The sequence below is a fragment of the Oncorhynchus nerka genome, linkage group LG23 (assembly GCF_034236695.1).
Source record: "Oncorhynchus nerka isolate Pitt River linkage group LG23, Oner_Uvic_2.0, whole genome shotgun sequence".
Taxonomy (NCBI): Eukaryota; Metazoa; Chordata; class Actinopteri; order Salmoniformes; family Salmonidae; genus Oncorhynchus; species Oncorhynchus nerka.
The window spans coordinates 29,054,739-29,079,333 of NC_088418.1; the positions used below are offsets into that span (position 1 = coordinate 29,054,739).

The 24,595-nt window shown below is 42.8% G+C and overlaps 1 protein-coding gene across 1 annotated transcript; it reads left to right on the forward strand.

Annotated features, from left to right (window-relative positions):
- Positions 1 to 1,755: 1,755 nt before the first annotated feature.
- Positions 1,756 to 24,292, forward strand: LOC115106671 (protein FAM171A2). The gene is made up of 8 exons (XM_029629638.2): positions 1,756 to 1,975; positions 4,111 to 4,338; positions 5,978 to 6,070; positions 7,447 to 7,605; positions 8,105 to 8,284; positions 9,246 to 9,359; positions 15,594 to 15,723; positions 17,495 to 24,292. Exons 1-8 carry the CDS (start codon positions 1,837 to 1,839, stop codon positions 18,972 to 18,974), a joined length of 2,523 nt encoding a protein of 840 aa, XP_029485498.2. The 5' UTR covers positions 1,756 to 1,836; the 3' UTR covers positions 18,975 to 24,292.
- Positions 24,293 to 24,595: the final 303 nt, after the last annotated feature.

The following is a 24,595-nucleotide window of genomic DNA, read 5'->3' on the forward strand; positions in this document are numbered from 1 at the left end:
ATGCACTGTATATGGCTCTCTAGGTGGGCTGGGCTTCACTTCAGACCAGTTAACAATTTCGGTAGGGAGGAGAAAAAAGTGGGACACTTTTTCAACAACAGGAGGTTTGGTCAGAAATGTTGCCCCTTTAAGTCTAGGGCTCTTCAGGTAGGTGGGCATGACTTTGGACCATTCAACATCATCTCAATGGGCAAGAGAGTGGGACAAGAGAGCGACTCTTTTGGGTTGAGGTCAGGGCTCTGTGTAGGCCAGTCAAGTTCTTCCACACCGATCTCGACAAACCATGTCTGTATGGACCTCACTTTGTGCCCAGGGGCATTGCCATGGTGAAACAGGAAAGGGCCTTCTTCAAACTGTTGCCACAAAGTTGGAAGCACAGAATTGTCATTGTATGCTGTAGCGTTAAGATTTTCCTTCACTGGAACTAAGGGGCCTAGTCCGGACCATGAAAAACAGCCCCAGACCATTATTCCTCCTCTATCAAACTTTACAGTTGGCACAATGCATTGGGGCATTCTCCTGGCATCCGCCAAACTCAGATTCGTCCGTCGGATTTCCAGATGGAGAAGCGTGATTCATCAGTCCAGAGAACGTGTTTCCACTGCTCCAGTGGCCATGGAAACGCATTTCATGAAGCTCCCAACGAACAGTTATTGTGATGATGTTGCTTCCAGAGGCACTAGTGAGTGTTGCAACCGAGGACAGACCATTTTTACGCGCCACCCGCTTGAGGACTCGACGGTCCCGTTCTGTAAGCTTGTGTGGCCTATTACTTTGCGGCTGAGTCATTGTTGCTCCTAGACGTTTCCACTTCACAATAACAGCACTTATAGTTGACCAGGACAGCTCTAGCTGGGCAGAAACATCCTATGATGGACATGGCCACATTGAAAGTACCTGAGCTCTTCAGTAAAGCCATTCTACTGCCAATGTTTGTGTATGGAGATTGCATGGCTGTGCGCTCAATTTTATACACCTGTCAGCAACGGGTGTGGCTGAAATAGCTGAATCCACACATTTTTGAAGGGATGTCCACATACCTTTTGTATATATTGTGTAATTTATTTTACTGTATTTTATACCATCTATTGCATCTTGCCTATGCTGCTCTGTCACTGAGCATCCATATATTTATATGTATATATTCTTATTCCATTCCTTTACTTAGATTAGTGTGAATTAGGTCATTGTTGTGGAATTGTTAGAATACATGTTAGATATTGCTGCACTGTCGGAACTAGAAGCACAAGCACACGTCCATAGCAATAACATCAACATTTTACAATTATGAAACGCTTACATTGTACATATGTTTGTCCTCTGTGGATGCCTGCCTTTCTTTGTTTGATGAAATCAATACTTTTTAATAAATCTTAATGAAATACAACCACCGACTGTTTTCTTGTTGAGATTTGATTTGCATTCGCGCTGAGGAAGCAGTCAGTGGTTGTACTTGATAAAGGTTTTCTTGAAAAGTAGGCTATGGATTTCAGCAAACAAAGACGTGTAAGGAAGTACCCACGTTTCTTTAATCAACAAGCTCAAAATAGTAGCTAATCGGCCATTCATGTTGAAATTAACTTTAAGGATAATGAAAACATTACATTTCACTTATGAATCGGAACCATATTCGAGGATGTTTATCGCAGTTTAATTTCGATACCACTAGAGGGTAGTAGAGTGAAACCTAGCGTCCACACCAGACAATAAAAGCAAGAGAGAGCTGACAGACGGCAGCTCAGGCTCAACCTCAGCATCCTTTAAGGTGGTGGGCAACCGAGAAATGACTGCGAATTAATTGTCAACAGCCCAGTAACCCGCCCGGGAGAAATATGGATGTATGGCCGCCGAATTTGGAATAGAGATGTAGTTTCAAGGATGTCACCCATCTACATCTCTCGTTTGTTCCTCTTTATTTTTATCTCCGTGGTCTGGGAGACGCGAGCCAAATCTCTTCCAGATCAAGGAGCACTTGGTAAGCTCACGCCATATGGGATGCTGCACAATGAGGGAGGATGGGAGTGGTTGCATTTTTTAAAAATGGCTTTTGTTGACAAATTATTAACGAAATTGCAACCGTTGGTTTGGAAGGATTCTTTGCTAATGATACGAGTCACCGTTTTTCTTAAATTGTATTGTTTATCAATGTGTATGTTGCATCAAATGGATCTTCGGAGCATCCCAATCAAATGAAATAGCTAGTCATGCCGTGAAGCGGGTGTGTTTATAAAAATTGGTAAAATAATCTTTACCTTATCAGCTTTTTGAAGATATGTAAAATCAAATCAAAAACTCGATATAAGCGATCAAATTGTTACAACCTAATTCTCTCTGTCAGGCTATTTGAAGGGCTCATCATGATAAGGGAAAATGTGCCGCTGTAAAACATAGCCAGCATAGTCGAGGAAAATAAATCACAGGCCTAGGTGTTCACATATTTCTCTTGTTAGTTAGGTCCTAAATCGATGTCCCTTTAGCGGCTATGCTAGCCAGGGGTCAATATAGTAATTCATTTAACAGTAACAATGTATCCCGGCCATTCGTGCATTCATAAACTGCTCATGTAGGCCTTGGCAAAGAAAAATACAGGCCTATATAGTATGTAAAGCAGAGTCCCACTCCCAATAAAACAAATCTGCTGTATCTATTCTATTCAGCCCTTCATATTTCATATTGGTTCTGGAATATATTAATTGTATAAATACACCCCCAGCAATGATTTATTTTAGCCTGTGTCCTGAAACACACTAAATTCATTTGTTGAAACAGTAGGGCTCTGTAATGATGGCATGCATGGCAGAAGGAAACACATATGCATGGTAATGCATGCATGTAGCCTGCTATTGGACAGGAACGCTAGAGCTATCAGAATTAAGAATGGCAACATATGTCTATTTAACAGTCGGCCTAGGTCTCATCCTGTAGGCCTACACCCATTCCAGTAGCATTTTTATTTGCCATCTTGAAATACACCTAGTGGAGACTCCTGTATCCACTGAAACCTCCACAGTATAACCCATATCCATGGCATTAGAGAAACAAGATGCGAAACAAAATGTTCTCAGAGGAAACGATCAGTGGGGGGTCCCAAAGTGTCTACTTGGGTGTGAAGCTACACAGCGTTGGATAGGTTTAGAAAGAAAGAATTGTTCCATTTTATCTGTTGCTCGTGTTTATTGTATTGGCTTATTCAACTGAAGACCAAATACTGGACTTTGTCAACAACAATAACACCAGCAGCACACACGTTTACTTCTGCAAGTTAGCAGTCGCGAGTTTGGGACTATCACGGTTCTACCTGCATTTATGTAAAAATGTTGTTTTTGGCTCTAGCTTAGTTCTGTGCAATGTACTCTACCTATCAGAGGTGGCTGGTGGGAGGAGCTATAGGAGGATGGGCTCATTGTAATGGCTGGAATGGAATTAATGGAACGCTATCAAACATATGGAAACCACGTTTTGCTCTCTTCCATTTATTCCATTCCAGCCATTACAACGAGCCCATCCTCCTATAGCTCCTCCCACCAGTCTCCACTGCTACCCATATAGAATTCTAAATACACCAATTCAGGTTGTTAAGTTCAAAAGAATACCATATACAAATGGCTGACACCATTCAAACCAATGACAGTTCGGAACTTTTTAAGCCAATTTATATCAGAATCAACTTTTTGCACATACATCCCAAGCTCTCGCAATTTAAATGTTATTTAACTAGGCAAGTCAGTTAAGAACAAATTCTTATTTAAAATGATGGCCAAACCCGGACGACGGCCAATTGTGCGCCGCCCTATGGGACTCCCAATCACGGCCGGATGTGATACAGCCTGGAGTCGAATCGGGGACTGTAGTGACATTTCTAACACTGAGATGCAGTGCCTTAGACCGCTGCGCCACTCGGGGGCCCAATAGGATGACATAGAAGCTGAATTATGACAGCACCATTGTGCATGTTTGAGATCGACTAGTCAGACTGCACAAAATCACTGGTCTAAAAATCATCCAGCATGCCAAATAACTACTAATTATGTGATCAAGATGATCAATTTCTGCACCTCGCCTCACTCACACTGATCCCCTCAAGCACTGATTGTTTTCATTCCTTTGCAGAGGTCCAGATCAGAGTTCAGGTGTTCGACAACAGTGACCTCTCACCTTTGGCCGGCGCCGCCATAGAGGTTCATGGGAACCGGTCTGTGTTAGCGTCCAGCCAGGCGGGCAGTGATGGCGTGCTTAGGGTGACCTTCCTGTACCACCCGGGGACCTGGGTCATCATTTCAGCGTCCAAACACGACTATGTCACCAACTCCGTCCCCTGGCACGCTAGCCGCATCCCTCGTAAGTGAAAATGTCTATTAGAAATTACTTTTCATTTCAGTTCACGAAAATGTGACAAGACGAAAAGACTATTATGTGACTAAAATGGCCGTGACTAAAACTAAAACATTTTCCAGAGTTTTAGTTGAATGATAACATAAACTAATGAAGAATGAAATTACTAAAATGTGACTAACACCAAAATTCATTTTAATACTAAAACTAAGACTGAAATATAACAAAACTGTTTGACATAGAAACACTGGATTTTAAGGCGGAGTTTTGAAATAATGTGGATTAATGATTAAATCTGGTCCCCTCACATACAATTATCTGTAAGGTCTCTCAGTGATTTTAAAACAGTTAGAGTTTAATGGCTGTGATAGGAGACGACTGAGGATGGATCAACAACATTTTACTGTAGTTATTACTTCATAATACTAACCTAAATGACAGAGTGAAAACAAGGAAGCCTGTATAGAATACAAATATTCCAAAACATGCATCCTGTTTGCAATAAGGCTTTAAAGTAAAACTACAAAAATATGGCAAAGAAATTAACTTTATATCCTGAATACAAAGTGTAATGTTTGGGGCAAATACAACACATCACTGAGCACTACTCTTCATATCTTCCAGCATGGTGGTGGCTGCATCATGTTATGGATATGCTTGTCATCGGCAAGGACTAGGGAGTTTTTTAGGATAAAAAGAAATGGAATAGAGCTAAGCACAGGCAAAATTCTAGAAAACCTGATTCAGTCTGCTTTCCAAGAGACACTGGGGAAAAAATCATCTTTCAGCAGGACAATAACCTAAAATACATGGCCAAATATACACTGGAGTTGCTTACCAAGATGACATTGGTAAGTGATTTAGTTACAGTTTTGACTTAAATCGGCTTGAAAATCAATGGTATAACTGGAAAATGGCAGTCTAGCAAAGATCAACAACCAACTTGACAGAGCTTGAAGAATACAAATAATAATAATGTGCAAATATTATACTACCAAGGTGTGCAAAGCTCTTAGATACTTACCCAGAATGACTCACAGCTGTAATTGCTGCCAAATGTGATTCTAACATGTATTGACTCAGGGGTGTGAATACTTATGTATTTAATTTGCAATATTGTCTAAAAACAAGTTTTCACTTTGTCATTATGGGTGAATTGTGTGTAGATAGGTGAGATCATTTTTAAAAATCCATTTTGAATTCAGGGTGTAACACAACAACATGTGGAATACGTCAAGGGGTATGAATACTTTCTGAAGGCACTGTAATTGGTTTGTATGTGTGGGGCTTTAGCTGAGATTGTTCTTTACAGAGTCAAGTGTATTTGTCCAGGCCTCAATAGTTTCGCTGTCGATAATTCTAATGTTATAACTTCTAATAGTAACTGTATCCACTGGTTAAATGTTTTTAGAATAGTCACACACAAAAAAACACAAAAATAGGTTGGTCTGCCACATCCAGACCCACGCAGAAGTGATCCTATCCTTTTGTTTCTCTGTCTCTCAAAATAGGCTGAATTCCAAATTGGGGCCCCTAGCCGCTTCCCCCTAGGCATTCCTGTAGATCTGAAATGCAGGAGTAGATATAAGAAATTGGCTAGCTAGACTCAGTCGCCCATTAATATTGGTGTTTTTCTCTCTTGCAGTGTATGCATCGGTCAGCTTGTACCTCCTAGTCCAGAGGCCAGGCACCCTCATTCTCTATGATGATGTCATCCAGGTGCTGCATGGATCCCCAGGTAGGCTACAATAACAACCTAAGTGGTATTGCCTAGTTGGTCTTTTTCAGTCTTTCTCTCTAGAACAACATCCAGACTAACTAGGATGATCAATTGAAATGAATAGAAGCCAAACTCTCTTAGGTGGGGGGGACTCATCCTGCCTATACATTTTACATTTGAGTCATTTAGCAGACGCTCTTATTCAGAGCGACTTACAGGAGCAATTAGGATTACGTGCCTTGCTCAAGGGGATATTGATAGATTTTTCACCATGTCGGCTCGGGGATTCGAACCAGCAACCTTTCGGTTACTGTCCCAATGCTCTTAACTGCTAATGGTAAGGGAAACACTGCTTCTTTGTCCTGCTCTCTGCATTACCTTTTCCTCCTAAAGGGGCAGTCTTTACTCAAGACTATTACAGAAATTATGGAAGGAATGTGGTGTTTCAGGTTTGATGCACTATTTGAAATCTGATCAGAGTTCTGAGGCCAATAACAAACATTTATTGTCCAGAATCCACCTCCTTCAAAGAGGGGAGTGAAGGTCCAATTTTCACCTGACTCCTCTCTGTTCTTGCACCCAACGGCCTCCAGAGGTTCTCACGTGACACTCTATTTCCTTCTGCTGTCTCCATAGCAACAACCACAGTGGAGTACTTGGCTGCTGTTTTGTACGAGTCCATTTCCCAAATTCATGACTGCATGTCTCATGTCTCAAACATACAGTACTATTGCCTTAAAGGGGCAATCTGCCGTAGATACAACAACAAAGCGGGCACCCCGCCACTGTTTTTGGTAAACAGCTTAGTGTTGGGGCTAGAGAAATGTTACCTCTCAAATTCATAAACAGAGCTATGGGTGCAAGGACTGACCACCCATGACATCAAAATCATAGTTTTAACCATGTTTTGAGGCTATACAGTTTGTTTTGAGTAGCATGTTTAAAAACAATAACATAAGCTTATATTCTGGGTTCTTATGGGGTACGACAGTTTAACTAAGCCCATGAGGCATTTATAAGTCGTATTCTTCAAGAATCAATGGGTATATATGTACAGTGTATATCATTAATGTAAAAGTAAAAAAAAAAAATGTATATAGCTACTGCAGATTGCCCCTTTCAGTGTTGATAGTGATGTAGTATTTTAACCTACATACTGTAGCTTTTATGTCAAAAAGTCACTGCCAGGCGAGTGCTGTTATGGTTGTACCAGACTTTGTGTCATTTTTCATTAGGCACCAGACAAGAAAAGGGACTGAAACGGTGTGTGTGTGGGGAGGGACTACCAGGATTTGTCCAATATGAAACACCATTTTTTTCTTATTTTTTTCTGTTAAATGCCCTACTGAACATGACCCATATCTCTCGATTGGCATCTGTTACTTCCTTTATAGGTGCACGGAACCAGCCATTGGTCCAGCTCCAGAGAAAGTCCCTTCAGCTGCCAGCTGATTCCAACTACACAGCACTATCGGCTGTGCTGACTACTGCCAGAAGCCAGTATGAGATCGGGGGCTTCCCGTACCTCCTGGGCCTGGAAACCAACAGCACAGGTTGGCTTGGGAGAAAGAACATTTACATTTTAGTTATTTAACAGATGCTCGTATCCAGAGCGACGCACAATAAGTGCCTTCAATAAAGTAGGTAAGATAACTACATATCACGACGATCATTACAAAATCATGATTGGCCCAGCTTGTTTGGTGGTAGTTGATATCAAGGGCATAGTGTTAGGAATGCTTGTTGTTATAGGCTATGGGTGATCAACATATCTCTCTGTTCATCATAAATGCATAGTCACTTTAACCATATCTACATGTACATACTACCTCAATCAGCCTGACTAACCGGTGTCTGTATGTAGCCTCGCTACTTTATATAGCCTGTCTTTTTACTGTTTTATTTCTTTACTTACCTATTGTTCACCTAACACCTTTTTTGCATTATTGGTTAGAGCCTGTAAGTAAGCATTTCACTGTAAAGTCTACAGCTGTTGTATTTGGCGCACGTGACAAACTTTGATTTGATTTAACAATAACATGTACATTACAGGGGCAGAGACAGGATGGACAGACTTAACAGCACTGGCGGTGGTCAGCGTTCAGCTCTTTGACCACGATGGGACCGCCATCCAGGTGTCTGACCCGGTTCACGTCTCCGTACCGCTGCCCTCGGATACTCGCACCAGGATCGCCACCAGCATTCCCGCCTGGCTGTACCAGCCCAAGACGGGTATGTGAAAGCTACTGGGATCATATGTTCCATTTGAAATTCTCATATTCATCCATCAGTCTGTGTTATATCTATAGACACAAACATGATCAATAGGTAATCTGGGATAAAAATGACTCCTTAACCCATAAAGCTGCACTTTGTAGAAATCGCTCCGCCATTTCCTAGGTGCAAAAATTCTAGTAGTTTGCCTAATTTAACAAACATGTAAAGTGTAAAACAAAACAAAACAAACATGTAAAGTGTAGATAACCATTGTACCAGTTAAAACGCTGTGAAATATATTATCCATAACCCAAATGATCGTACAGTATTTTTAGCTGTTTGAAGCTGGTGTAAAAAACAACGTAAAAGACGGATAAAACAAACTTAAGAATGCGAAGCATAAAAATAGCGCCCATAGAACAGATCTACTGACTTGCTTTCAATGAGAATGACAGATCTATAACTCACATATCTATGTGAATTTGGTCAGGTCGCCCAAAAAATTACATATTGCAGCTTTAATCTATATTAAGCATATCCCTGGACTGCATTGAGCATGCTTTTTAGTTCATTAGAAATCTTAAGGGGTCTGCACTTACAGTTTAATGAATGCTTCGGTAATCCCTGGATTATTTAGTTTTAGAGACCAATTTCAGACTACCAAAATGACATATTATTTAACCTTTTTCTAACTAAGCAAGTCCGTTAAGAACAAATTCTTATTTACAATGACGGCCTACACCGGCCAAACCCTAACCAGGACGACACTGGACCAAGTGTGCACCGCCCTATGGGACTCCCAAACACGGCCAGTTGTGATACAGCCTGGAGTCGAACCAGGTTGTCTGTAGTGACACTTCTAGCACTGAGATGCAGTGCCTTAGACTGCGGCGCCACTCGGGAGCATATGTCTGAAAGCTTTTAACTTGTTGCCTACTAAAACATTTATATGTTGGGTGTGTGGATTTTGTTGCAGGTCTGTGGGTCAGGAATGGAACTGGCTACATTAAAAAAGAGGGCACACAACTAATCTGGAACGTGGTCGTTCCTCAGTTGGGGTATTGGGTCGCAGCCTTCCCTTCATCTGCAGGTACTGTAACTGGCTAATCGCCTTGTACTACGTCTTGGACATTTAGTTAGGATCTTAATTTAAGCCAGTTTGCTACAGCAGGAAAATAATCATGCAGCAACTGGAAATATGAATTATTAGGTGGATTATAATTAATGGACATTTTTGTAGTGGTTGATACATTTTTCGTTCGGGTAAATCAAGTCTAAAGTCGAAATGAAAGACTTTAGAAGCTTTTTAAACACTCAAATACACTACAGGTTTGCATTTCCTGCTATGCAGGAAAATTCACAGCAACAAAATAGTGAATAAATTAAGATACTACATCTGTAACGGCATCATCTACAAACTAACCAATTTCATCATGTAATGCTCGTTGAACCCCGGTTGTTTTCTTTCCGCCACAGTGCTTTTGCACACTGCACCACAATATATCGCTCAGATATTTCCCTTTTAGCCCACAAATATACAGTACCAGTAACTAGTCCTCTACTGGACATATTTCTGATTTTCATAGAAAAAATTCAATCCTATTTTAGGCTTTCGAATGTATCCCCAAAAATGTTTTACTTTTACCCCCTACACTCAAATCAAATGTATTTATAAAGCCCTTCTTACATCAGTTGATATCTCAAAGTGCTGCACAGAAACCCAGCCTAAAACCCAAAACAGCAAGCAATGCAGTTGTAGAAGCACGGTGGCTAGGAAAAACTTCCTAGAAAGGCCAAACCTTGGAATAAACATAGAGAGGAACCAGGCTATGAGGGGTTGCCAGTCCTGTTCTGGATGTGTCGGGTGGCGATTATAACAGAACATGGCCAAGATGTTTAAATGTTCATAAATGACCAGCATGGTCAAATAATAATAATCAAAGTAGTTGTGTGCAACAAGTCAGCACCTCAGGAGTAAATGTCAGTTGGCTTTTCATAGCCGATCATTAAGAGTATCTCTACCGCTCCTGCTGTCTCTAGAGAGTTGAAAACAGCAGGTCTGGGACAGGTAGCACGTCCGGTGAACAGGTCAGGGTTCCATAGCCGCAGGCAGAACAGTTGAAACTGGAGCAGCAGCACGGCCAGGTGAACTCGGGACAGCAAGGAGTCATCATGCCAGATAGTCCCGAGGCATGGTCCTAGGGCTCAGGTCCTCCGAGAAAGAGAGAATTAGAGAGCATACTTAAATTCACACAGGACACCGGATAAGACACGAGAAGTCCTCCAAATATAACAGACTGACCCTAACCCCCCGACACACTAACTACTGCAGCATAAATACTGGAGGCTGAGAGAGGAGGGGTCAGGAGACACTGTGGTCCTATCCGATGATACCCCCGGACAGGGCCAAACAGGCATTATATAACCCCACCCACTTTGCCAAAGCACAGCCCCCACACCACTAAAGGGATATCTTCAACCACCAACTTACCATCCTGAGACAAGGCCGAGTATAGCCCACAAATCTTTTTTTTTTTGCCTCATGGCAAAGCTTTGCCATAAGGGTACTGAAACTCAAAGGAAAATCTGATATTTTCAGACCATTTATTTTAAATAAAATATAGTAGAAACAAGCACTCTTTTCATAAGAACATTTGTTCAGGACATATTTGTATTGTACATTAAGCACAATTGTCTCTCCCCTTTCCCCTCCCCCTTGTCCCTCCCCACTATCTCTCTGTCCATATGTCCCATCTGAATCTCTTTATCTATCTCTGTCTCCCCTCCTACCTCGTCTGTGTCTCTATCTCTTTGCCCTCTCCTGTCCTCTCCTGTCACTTTGCCCTCTCCTGTCTATGTCTCTCTGTCATCTCCCTGTCCACTGCTGTCCCTGTCTTTCTGTAACCTGTCTGTCTATATGTCTTAGCTGTCTTTGTCCTCTCCTGTTTGTCTCTCTGTCCTCTCCTGTCTGTCCTCTCTCGTTTCTCTATGTCCTCTCCTGTCTCTGTGTCTGTCTGTCTCTTTTATTATTGGTTTGGAATAGTTATTTCTTCCAGGAATAATTATTGTATACAAGTTGGGCATAAACTAGTATTTCACTGCCTCTCAAACCTGTTCTCACTATCAGGGTATGATCCTTACTGCTCGATTTGGCTCATTTCACCCATAGAATGTCCCTGTGTCCATTGCCTGTGAATGTCAGTGCAGGTCGAACAACTCAGGTTGTTGCAAATATGCACATTTATATAAACCAACCGACTGTGCGGCCGGTGCGGTGGTTATGTTGGAGAGCAGCAATCCGCTGAATAGCAGCCATGCTGTATTATTGTTGCTCTGCTGACCTCTGACAATGGCTTGGCGTTTATAGTGTTCCAGGTGTTTCCAATTTGTACTGGATAAGATTCAGCTTTCGATAAAACGAAGCTTGACAAAATGTTAGAAATGCGTTCCTATACATCCTAAACGTCGTATGATCATTCCCATTCACACGAAATAATTATAAATAGTTTTAGAATGATTTCTTGTGAGGGAAGGCGGAAAACAACCCTAACGGTGCACTTTGGCTGCTCTGGTCTGGATCACTCATGGATGTGAAAAGGTTTTTAAGAGCCACCTAACTAACGAAGGCTCTGGGAAACACCTCGGCTACTGAAGATAACATCATAAATTGGTTCTAACGATGATTTTCAGGCTAGGAAGGCTCTGGGAAACGAGGCCCAGTGCCATATCCCGTTGGGAAATGTTTTGCTCCAAAAATATGACATCCCATGTAGCACATAAACACTATTTGGACTTTGTTAATCACTTGAAGTACTGTGAAGGTGATATTCTCCTACATCAATGCTCTGCCATGCTAAACAACATGTACAGTATGTACCATTCTTCCTGTATAGTGGTGCACTTTCTCCGTTGAACATCTTTGGTGGAATGACACAGGTGTTATGTCCCTTCCCCAATCCCACAAGAAGATGAGCCATGCTACAGTATACTGATCAGACCTGAGTTCAAATACTATTTGTTGTATTTCAAATACTTTCACATACATTTCAAAGTAAGTGTTTGTTTCTTTGTAAATACAAGTGGTTGAATATTGGAATGTATTTTGAATTACACTTGGAAAGTATTGGCATGTATTTGAGACAAGTGTATTTTCAAGTACAAATATTGAAATACTCCATGCATTTGAACCCAGGTCTGATGCTGATGCTCAGTCCCCAGCTGTTTCATTCCAGAAGGTTCCTCCCCTTGTCTTCATTCACACTCCTTCAAAGATGTCACAGGACTGGGGGGAAAAAACACAACATTACATCCTGCATGTCCAAACATGTCCACTGTACAAGTTTCTAACCCCTCTACACAGAGACGATATGATCTGCGGAGTTCAAGGCAATACTCCCATTTCAAGAAGCCGCACCAGACACCAGACATCTTTCTTGGCAAGAGCTCTCAAACTATATGCAAATGATCTCTCTATCACTAAAGACATTCATATGCATGTTTATTGATTTAAATGGTATGCCAATTTGTTGTTTATGACTAATGATTTATTGATGACGCACTGTCCATGTCGTTAGGTTGATCATATGTTTTACTTCTGTTTTATATTGTATGACATCACATGTATGTATGTTGCTGCATATGTACCAAGATGTTCCAAGAAACCTAAACATAAACAAACCACACATGACATATCGAAGTTACAGGGAGAGATACAACTGCTTGTCTGAATTAAATATTCGGTGCATTTGCAAAGTATTCAGACTTTGTTACGTTACAGCCTTCAAAAATGGATGAAAAAAAAAAATCCTCATCAATCTACAAAAAATTCTAAACAGGCCTCCCGGGTGGCGCAGTGGTTAAGGGCGCTGTACTGCAGCGCCAGCTGTGCCATCAGAGTCCCTGGGTTCGCGCCCAGGCTCTGTTGTAACCGGCCGCGACCGGGAGGTCCGTGGGGCGACGCACAATTGGCCTAGCGTCGCCCGGGTTAGGGAGGGCTTGGTCGGTAGGGGTGTCCTTGTCTCATCGCGCACCAGCGACTCCTGTGGCGGGCTGGGCGCAGTGTGCGCTAGCCAAGGTGGCCAGGTGCACAGTTCCTCCAGCGCATTGGTGCGGCTGGCTTCCGGGTTGGATGCGCACTGTGTTAAGAAGCAGTGCGGCTTGGTTGGGTTGTGTATCGGAGGACGCATGACTTTCAACCTTCGTCTCTCCCGAGCCCGTACGGGAGTTGTAGCGATGAGACAAGATAGTAGCTACTACAACAATTGGATACCACAAAATTGGGGAGAAAAAAGGGGTAAAATTAAAATAAATTAATAAATAAAATAAACATTTCTAAACAGAAATACCTTATTTACATAAGTATTCAGACCCTTTGCTATGAGACTCGAAATTGAGCTCAGGTGCATTCTGTTTCCATTGATCATACTGGAATTGTTTCTACAACTTCAATTGATTGGTCATGATTTGGAAAGGCACACACCCGTCAATATGAGGTCCCACAGTTGACAGTGCATGTCAGAGCAACAACCAAGCCATGAGGTCGAAGGAATTGTCCGTAGAGCACAGAGACAGGATTGTGTCAAGTCACTGATCTGGGGAAGGATACAAAAGTTTGGAACGACCAATACTCTTCCTAGGGCTGGCCAAACTGAGGAATCGGGGGAGAAGGGCCTTGGTCAGGGAGGTGACCAAGAACCCTATGATCACTCTGACAGAGCTCCAGAGTTCCTCTGGGGAGATGGGAGAACCTTCCAGAAGGACAACCATCTCTCCAGCACTCCACCAATCAGGTCTTTATGACAAAGTGGCCAGACAGAAGCCACTCCTCATTTAAAATGCAGCCCTCTTGGAGTTTGCCAAAAGGCACCTAAAGGACTCTCAGACCATGAGAAACAAGATTATCTGGTCTAATGAAACCAAGATTGAACTCTGGTCTGAATGCTAAGCATCACGGCTGGAGGAAACCTGGCACCATCCCTACGGTGATCCGTGGTGGTGGCAGCATTATGCTGTGGGGTTGTTTTTCAGCTGCAGGGACTGGAAGACTAGTCAGGATCGAGGGAAAGATGAACGGAGCAAAGTACAGAGAGATTCTTGATGAAAACCTGCTCCAGAGCGCTCAGGACCTCAGACTAGGCCGGAGGTTCACCTTCCAACAGGACAACGACCCTAAGCACACAAGCCAAGACAACGCAGGAGTAGTTTTGGGACAGGTCTCTGAATGTCCTTGAGTGACCCAGCATGTCCTTGAGTGGCCCAGCCAGAGCCCGGACTTGAACCCAATGGAACATCTCTGGAGAGACCTGAAAATAGCTGAGCAGCGAAGCTACCCATCCAACCTGACAGAGCTTGAAAGGATCTGCAGAGAAGAATGAGAGAAACTCCCCAAATACAGGTGTACCAAGAAGACTTGAGTCTGTAATTGCTGATAAAGGTACTTCAACAAAGTACTGAGATAAGGGTCTGAATACTTACACTACCGTTCAAAAGTTTGGGTTCACTTAGAAATGTCCTTGTTTTTGAAAGAAAAGCACATTTTTTGTCCATTAAAATGATCAGAAATACAGTGTAGACATTGTTAATGTTGTAAATGACTATTGAGCTGGAAATGGCAGATTTTTAAAATTGAATATTTACATTGGCGTACAGATGCCCATTATCAGCAACCATCCCTCCTGTGTTCCAATGGCACATTGTGTTAGCAAATCCAAGTTTATCATTTTAAAAGTCTAATTGATCATTAGAAAACCCTTTTGCAAATATGTTAGCAAAGCTGAAAACTGATAAAAGAAGAAATAAAACTGGCCTTCATTAGACTAGTTGAGTGTCTGGAGCATCATCATTTGTGGGTTTGATTACAGGCTCAAAATGAAAAAACGATTTAATCAATGTATAAGGCTGTAACGTTACAGAGGGTGGAAAAAGTCAAGGGGTCTGAATATATTCCCGAATGCACTGTAATCCCTTTAGTTGTAAGTAGGCTTCTGCTTGAATCATGGTTCAAATACATTATGTAAAATACTATAATATTACTGGTGTGCTTGATTTAGCTTGGAATTGGCACTTTTGGGACTACTCCACTGTTTCCATTGTACCAGGCAAAGTAAATCAAGCACCGTTCCAGTATTTTAAAGTATTTGACCCAGGTCTGCTCTGCTTTTTCTTCCACTCAGGCGTAATCCTGGGTTTCAGGTGCCCTTGATTTAGCATGGAGTTTGCACTTTTGGAACTACTCTATTGGTTACATTTTATCAGGCAAACTAAATCAAGTGCAGCTCCAGTATCTGACCCAGGCCTGCTCCTATGGGCTTTGTCTTTCATGCAGGCGTGGGTCTGGGCGGTCACTCGGGCCTGAGAGACATCACCACCTACCACACCCTGTTCCTGCTCTCCATCCTGGGTTCACTGGCCCTGCTGGTGCTCATCCTGCTCTGTGTGCTGCTCTACTACTGCAGGTGTGGAGCACGTAGACATACAGTGGGGCAAAAAAGTATTTAGTCAGCCACCAATTGTGCAAGTTCTCCCACTTAAAAAGATGAGAGAGGCCTTTAATTTCCATCATAGGTACACTTCAACTATGACAGACAAAATGAGAAAACAAATCCAGAAAATCACATTGTAGGATTTTTAATGAATTTATTTGCAAAATATGGTGGAAAATAAGTATTTGGTCAATAACAAAAGTTTCTCAATACTTTGTTATATACCCTTTGTTGGCAATGACAGAGGTCAAACGTTTTCTGTAAGTCTTCACAAGGTTTTCACACACTGTTGCTGGTATTTTGGCCCATTCCTCCATGCAGATCTCCTCTAGAGCAGTGTTGTTTTGGGGCTGTTGCTGGGCAACACGGACTTTCAACTCCCTCCAAAGATTTTCTATGGGGTTGAGATCTGGAGACTGGCTAGGCCACTCCAGGACCTTGAAATGCTTCTTACGAAGCCACTCCTTCGTTGCCCGGGCGGTGTGTTTGGGATCATTGTCATGCTGAAAGACCCAGCCACGTTTCATCTTCAATGCCCTTGCTGATCGAAGGAGGTTTTCACTCAAAATCTCACGATACATGGCCCCATTCATTCTTTCCTTTACACGGATCAGTCGTCCTGGTCCCTTTGCAGAAAAACTGCCCCAAAACTGTTTCCACCCCCATGCTTCACAGTAGGTATGGTGTTCTTTGGATGCAACTCAGCATTCTTTGTCCTCCAAACACGACGAGTTGAGTTTTTACCAAAAAGTTATATTTTGGTTTCATCTGACCATATGACATTCTCCCAATCTTCTTCTGGATCACCCAAATGCTCTCTAGCAAACTTCAGACGGTCCTGGACATGTACTGGCTTAAGCAGGGGGATACGTCTGGCACTGCAGGATTTGAGTCCCTGGCGGCGTAGTGTGTTACTGATGGTAGGCTTGGTTACTTTGGTCCCAGCTCTCTGCAGGTCATTCACTAGGCCCCCCCGTGTGGTTCTGGGATTTTTGCTCACCGTTCTTGTGATCATTTTGACCCCACGGGGTGAGATCTTGCGTGGAGCCCCAGATCGAGGAAGATTATCAGTGGTCTTGTATGTCTTCCATTTCCTAATAATTGCTTCCACAGTTGATTTCTTCAAACCAAGCTGCTTACCTATTGCAGATTCAGTCTTCCCAGCCTGGTGCAGGTCTACAATTTTGTTTCTGGTGTCCTTTGACAGCTCTTTGGTCTTGGCCATAGTGGAGTTTGGAGTATGACTGTTTGAGGTTGTGGACAGGTGTCTTTTATACTGATAACAAGTTCAAACAGGTGCCATTAATTACAGGTAACGAGTGGAGGACAGAGGAGCCTCTTAAAGAAGAAGTTACAGGTCTGTGAGAGCCAGAAATCTTGCTTGTTTGTAGGTGACCAAATACTTATTTTCCACCATAATTTGCTAATAAATTCATTACAAATCCTACAATGTGATTTTCTGGATTTAAAAAAATAATTTTGTCTGTCATAGTTGAAGTGTACCTATGATGAAAATTACAGGCCTCTCATCTTTTTAAGTGGGAGAACTTGCACAATTGGTGGCTGACTAAATACTTTTTTGCCCCACTGTAGGTCTCACTTCTAATGGGATTCTACATTATGAACATGTGTTAGGAACAAACAACAGAATAATACATTTTTTGTTTATTTTTGTCTGGGGTTTTGTTTGTTTTGTCAGAGTTTTTTAGTTTTATCTGACTTTTTTGTTTTGTTCTTTTTCCAGACGGAAATGTCTAAAACCACGGCGACAACAGGGAAAGTCACACACTGCTCTGAACAGCTCCAAGCGCGACCAGGGCACCTCCACTTCCCGCCTCAATCTCATCTGTGGCGGCCATGTTGAATCCGGTCCATCCAATGATGCCAACAAATCTGACCCATCCCCCTCACGAGACTACCAGAGCTCGCGGGAGGAGTTCGCCAAGCACGTCCCCGCCCACAAGCTGCGGCATTCGAAGGCGAAAGGAGCCTCGGGACCTCAGAGGGGCGAGAGCTTCCCTATGAAGGTGACCCGCGCCACAGACACCAACAATCTCGACAACCCCCTGCTACTGCAAGAAGACTACTCACGGAACTACAGCCCCATCATGGAGGACGACAAGGACTCGGACTACCACATACGCTGCCACACCGCCAACGACAATCGCGGCTACACCTCAGACGGGGGCTCCCCACCTCGTTTCCTGTCGGACAAGTCAGACAAGCCTCCCGAGTACTCTGCGGCCGCCGCCGACCACCTGGCCCGCCCGACATCGCTCAACACGCAACCGGGCCAGATCATCTTCTGCCACTCCATGGACCAGATGAAGGAAAACATGTACCGAAGCATGGTGCCCACCTTGGTCATACCGGCCCATTACATGCGTATGTCCTCAGACTTCTCCGGGAAGGAACAGCAGCAGGATAAGGAAGGGGGGATGCAGATGGGTGCCGGTCAGTCACACCATCCCCAGCAACAGAGCCAGCACCAGCAGCACCAGCAGCAGGGTGGCTCCCAAGGGGATGACTCGGAGGGTCAAAACTGGAACTCGGACCCATCCCAAGGCCCTGTGCGGATCCCTGTGCTCTTTAACGACTCCACCATGGCACAGATGAATGGCGAGCTGCAGGGCCTGACTGAGAAGAAGCTCCTGGAGCTGGGCATTAAGCAGCACCCACGCGCCTGGTTCATCTCAATGGACGGCCGCGCCAACCACGTGCGCCATTCTTACATCGACGTGAGCAACGACCTCAGCAGCGGCGGAATTGGCGGGGGAGGCGGTGGCCCCAGCTGCAGCACAATCCGAGAAGCCAACCTCGAAGGACCCATGGACAGCACCCAAGACCGCAAGGCTGCGGCAATCCGTAAGGGTAAGGACGAACGGTGGGGAACTGGTGGACGGAAGGGTGGTGGCAGTAAGGGCATGTCCAAGCTGGCATACCAGGAGCACAGCGAGCCCAGCAGCAGCGAGGGCCGCCCAGTGTCGCCCGAGGAGAATTCCCTTACCCCGCTGCTGGACGAGGGGCCCTCGTCGCGGGGCTCCACCGTCCCCCGGAGAGGCCGCAGCCGCATGAACAGCGCACGCAGCAGCAATAGCGAGAACCCTCGCGACTCCATGACTAGCCCAGAGGACGACCTGGACAGCAAGGATGAGAACAAGAAGAGCCCGTGGCAGAAGATCGAAGACCGGCCTCTCATGGTGTTTCCCCCTAAAAAGTTGTAGGCTAACATCTCAGGCTCCACTCATATGGAACATAAGAGTTGGTCCAGTAGTCAGGGCAGTTATACAGCCATTTTGAGACACCTAGAGAAACAATAAAAGGAAGGTGGAGGAGTAGCATTTGACCGAAAGAAGATCCTAGAAAAGCACAAGCCTGCTTGATAATCCGTCAAATGGTACTATTTTAATGACAGCCTCTTTATATGGTTTTTGTGTTTCACATTTATTCGATCACGCCCCTAATTCCCATCATTCTTCTCCATGTCTTTACAAATCCATTTTGAAATCCCTCTCAGTAAATTCAACTCTGAGCCACTGACTTTGGAAATAACCATCTTAACGAAGAAAACCCAAATGGCTATATTTGGAGAGAACTAACCTACAGTATCTTGTTGCGACTGAAATAATTTGCCCAGTATTGTGAATGGACTTCCACATGAGAAAGACAAGTTACTTCAAGGACAGGACTACCCTCTTCTCTCCTGGACTTGTGTACTACACATTTATGAAGGCCAGGGTCAATTCCATTTCAGTTCAGTCAATTCAGGAAGCAAACCGAAATGTGTAATTTACGTTTGCGCCAGGAATTGGCTGAATTAAAATGGTACCAAAACTCTGATATTGGCCCACCTTGAGTTTTAGTGGTTGTAATTCTGTCACTTTGGTCAGCCTGCTTCCTGGACCATAAGGAGATACTGTTTCTCTGTGAAGACATTAGCACACATTATCCCAAAGCGTAAATGTGTGGAGATTATGTGGTTTCTTTCTTTATGGTTTTCTATTTGGAGGATTTTTATGGAATGATAGTTAGTGTAAAATATCTGTTGATCTCCATTTGTCGTGTGTACAATTATGTACTTTAAATGTGAAATGTGCATTACTCCTTCAGGGAAATGTATTTGCAATTCTTTATGTGTTGTAATGATTTATTATAATACTGTAAGCCACTTATCTGAGGTGGGATCTCCTACAATTTTGCACAGATTTGCCATCCTGTTACATGCCACCGGCCATTTTATATTCCACAGGTTTTATTTCGAACTTTTTCTGTTTTTGTGTTTGGAATACCACGGTTGCTATGGGAGATCATGCTGTCTCAATGCATATGATGTAAGCATTTGTAGGCCAATTTCGAAACTGTAGAATAACTGCATTACCTATAATGCTCTACTCAACCATCAAAAAACTTCTCCGTCCATTGGACAACCCCTCTCTTACAATCACCACCGACCTCTGTGACAGTTTTCTGGCCTTCAGGCTATCTACCAACAGCTGCAGTAGTCTCACCCTTCATCTGCCCCCCTCCCACCAGGACTACCTGACTCACAACCAGTGAACAGACGTAATGTCCTCCCTTGTCAATGAAACCACCATTACTGAACTCTTTTCTAAATCCAAAACCAAAGCTCTGTTCACCCAATGCCCACTGTCTTAGTTAAGGCATGCCTCCCTGTTCTCTGCCCCCAGGTGGTCAAGATTGTAAATGCATCCCTTACATCTGGCATTGTTCTTACTCCTTTGAAAACAGTGTCTATAACTCCCATACTGGAGAAACAGGGCCTGGACTCTGAGATCCTCATCAACTACGGGCCTATTTCAAACCTACCCTTCCTCGCCAAGCTGCTTGAGTGGGTGGTAGCGACACAAATCCAACAACACATGGCCTCTCGTGATCTTTTCAAACCCCTCCAGTCGGGCTTCTGGGCTATGCATAGCACTGAAACTTCCTTGATAAAGGTAGTTAACAATCTCATCTGTGCTGCTGATGCTGGGAACATCTCCATCCTCATCCTCCTGGACCTCTTTGCAGAATTTGACACGGTCTGTCATCAGATTTTAACTGACCGCATGGAGAGGCTTCTTGTAGTTTCCGCAACACTCCTTGCCTGGTTCCACTCTTATCTATCTAATAGACAACAGTTTGTCTCCCTTGGCAACTGGAGGTCTGCCCCAGACCCACATAAAATCCAACTCCGCTATGCCACCCTCTGTGGTTGACTGTCTAAAAACTTGGATGAGCAATAACTTTTAAAAACGAAACGACGACAAAACAGAGATCACGCTGATGGGCCCCAACTCCGTCATCATGAAACTGGGTCAATTCAGCATGACAATCAGCGGCTGCACCATCCTCTCCAACTCCACAGTTACATTTGAACCCCACATCCCTAACATCACCAAGTCAGCCTTTATCCACCTCAAAAACATCTCATGATTTAGACCCTCTGTCACTGACATCACAACCCTCATCCATGCCTTTGTTTTATCATGCTGGCCTACTGCAACGCCATTCTCTACGGACTCCCCAACAAAACACTGGGCAAACTTCAAAATTCAGCTGCACGGGTACTCCCACACACCAGATCTTGGGACCACATCACCTCCCACCCTCATCAACCTCCACTGGCTCCCAGTTCAATACAGGATCATATTGCTCATGCTCACCTACAAAGCATTCAATGGACTGGCGCTAACATACCTTACTGACGTCCTGCACCCCTACACTCCCACCTGTTCACAGCGCTCCACTGACACTGGCCTCCTCACCATCCCACGCACCAGGCCCCGCTCCATGGGAGACTGGGTTTTTAGCTGTGCAGCTCCTCAAGTCTGGATCTCCCTCCCTCTCCATGTCAGAACCGGACAATCCATACACATATTCAAGTCCACACTAAATAGACACCTCTTCACACAGGCTTACCCGGATTATCGGCTGCTTTAGCTTTTATCTTCTGTCTAGTTCACTTCCCTGGTTAATCTGTCATCGTGCTTTGTGTTCTCCATGGTTAGTCTGTCCTTACGTTTTAGTGTACTTTTATATACTTAATTATTTTATGATGTGATTTTAATGCTTTTTATCCTGCTGATTCTCGTGTGTATGTAAAGTGACTTTGGGTGTTGTGAAAAGTGCTTAAAATAACATTTATTTTTGTTATTATTATAATGCCCATTGACTGAACATTCCAAATGACTGTGGCAATTATGCATCACAATGCTACCATGGCAATTATGCGTCACAATATGAATTATATTTATATTGTGTAGGGCAGGCCAGTAACTTTTGCAACCAAATCATTGTATTGTACCCCAAAAAATAGGAGAGGGGAATTCCACTTTCACATATATTTTCTAGTTTTTATTTAGACAGATTCAATTGCAAGGGCATATACAGAGGTAACGAGGGGAAAAGTTGGAAGGGTCAACTCGGGGATTGAACCCGGGTCTCTGGCGGGGAGTCGCATATAATATGTCACACAAAGAGTGACATTTTTTCGTGAGCAATTGGCAGTGAGCAAAATAACCATAACATTTTAAATAAACGGGAAGTTGCAAATAGCTTAATAGCAGCATGAATTTCTGCTTTGTAGGTGGGGTTATTGAGTGAACAATTATGTGATGGTTGCAGTCCAAAAATATAGAATTGCATTGAATCAAATGAATCAGATCTATTGATTTACCGCCTGTAGGGCGGCGGTGCCACTGGTGTATTGTATATAGCTATCAAAGGTGACGATAACAATTTGAAATGTCGGTCATGATGCACAACCTTTCCTTTACTTCCAGGGTCTTCATTCATTTGTGTAGTAGTCATACACTTTGCCCAAATTTGAGACATTTCTGCTTTTCTCCTGTGCCATTTGGTTATTTGCTTGCTGTAAATAATATTTAGCTTTGAGAGTCTACCTTTTGGTTGAAGGTTGCATGTATGAAATAAGCAGAAGGCACCAAAAAAAAGGTCATGCAAATCTGTACCACTTTTCTCCTGTAAGTGCCTTTTACATAGGGTTAAGTGACTGGCATGGAGGGCCTTTTCAAAATGCAGTCCAAGAAGGTTTTACATCACGTAAGCTAATCTTGTCAAATGGACAGACACAAACATGGAAGCACACTGCATTTAGTTAAGAACACACATATCTTCCCCGGGGGAGAGCATGCATGCCAAAATTGATCAATGACTCATTTTGTGTTCAATATGTCCTTGTGTTCATAGTTTCTTGTGTCTATCATTTCTCAACAAACGTGGTAGACTAAGTGATTGCTATTTATTGTACAAGTTTGATAAGTGACAAATTCAGAGAACTATATAAGATTGTGTGTGTATATGTACTGTATGTGCATGTAATATGTAGAGTAGAGTGTTTTTAATGGAAAGTCTTTTTTGATAATATCCAGAATGTTGCTGGCACACATGAAGTATATCAAATTCTGTTGCCAAATGTACACACATTTTAGATGAATTTCGCTCTACTCTTAAAATTCACTTCCGGTCTTAAATGTTTACAAGTACAACATACTGGCCAATATGCTCTCACTGTAGATTGCATCACAATTGCCTATGACACTTAACAACTGTGAATCATATTTCCTACAGATGTAAATGAAGAAATGCATAGCTACAGTACAACACAGTCACAAAGAGTTGGTGCAGTACATCTGTAAATGGATGTAATACCATTGAGAGAGATTGTAAAAATAGACAAAAAGTTATTAAAAATGCAACAATGCGAGGGTAAAACATTATTATGTTGCAGTACATTTTTTTTCTCTCTGTTATAAATGGGGAGGACTTTGTTCCGTTTATATTGACAGTAGACTTTTATGAATTTCTTGTTTTTGCTATTTTCAAAGTTGTTCAGAATAATGTTGATTTAAATGTATAGTATGGCTACCCTGACTCTGGATGAACAATTGTATAGCCCTATTCTAATGGATTCCCAGGTCTATTCTTGCCATATTATGTTATTTTTTTTGTACAAGCTGTCTATAACCTTTTCCAATGCAGTAAGACAATGTGATGTCGTGTTTGGTTGGTTACAAAAGGCAAAATAAATGTTCAGAATCTCCCTACCTACTACTAGGCCGGATATGACAGCATCTTGATATTAGTGCAATTGTGAATTTGTTTAGTTTGATACCAGACCTTGAATTGAGCAAAATGACACAAATAGATGCGTTCAAGTTTTTCCCAAAGTATTTTTAAAAGTTTTGTGATATCACAATATTACAAAATCAAAAAACAAACGTACCTGTACACAAGTCTGAGTAATGTCCTGCAAATCTTACTTGTGGTTGTGAATTCAATAAATGTATGTTGGGGTCACCTAATTTCCATCCAATACCCTGATTGCACAAAAACACATTATTGTCACTATTGTGTATAAAGAGCAGCTGTATATTAAAAACATCTTTGGGAGTGGAAGAGGACACAACACGTTGTATATTATTCTATGTGAGAAAAAAAAAAACAGTTTGTAAACTGTAAATCGATTCTGTACATGAGATAAGATAGAAATAAACTTGTTTGCGCTGTCTAACAATTACATTGGTGATGTGATTTTGTGTACATTTTTTATCTCTGTTTGTTCTCATCCGTTCACTTTTTGTCCTTAGCCGCTACTTCCTCTTACAGTGGTGATGCCTTTAACGGATCATTTCTGTAGATCTCACGCCATCCATCCATATCTCTCTCTCTCTCATTGGCATGACGTATTGAAAGCACAATGTTACATTAACAAAAGAGTAATAATTGGACTAGATGAAATGATAATAGCTTTAGAAAATACACATTCTTTGTAACGATTTTCGTTGGTGGAAGGAGTGGACCAAAGCGCAGCGTCGGACGT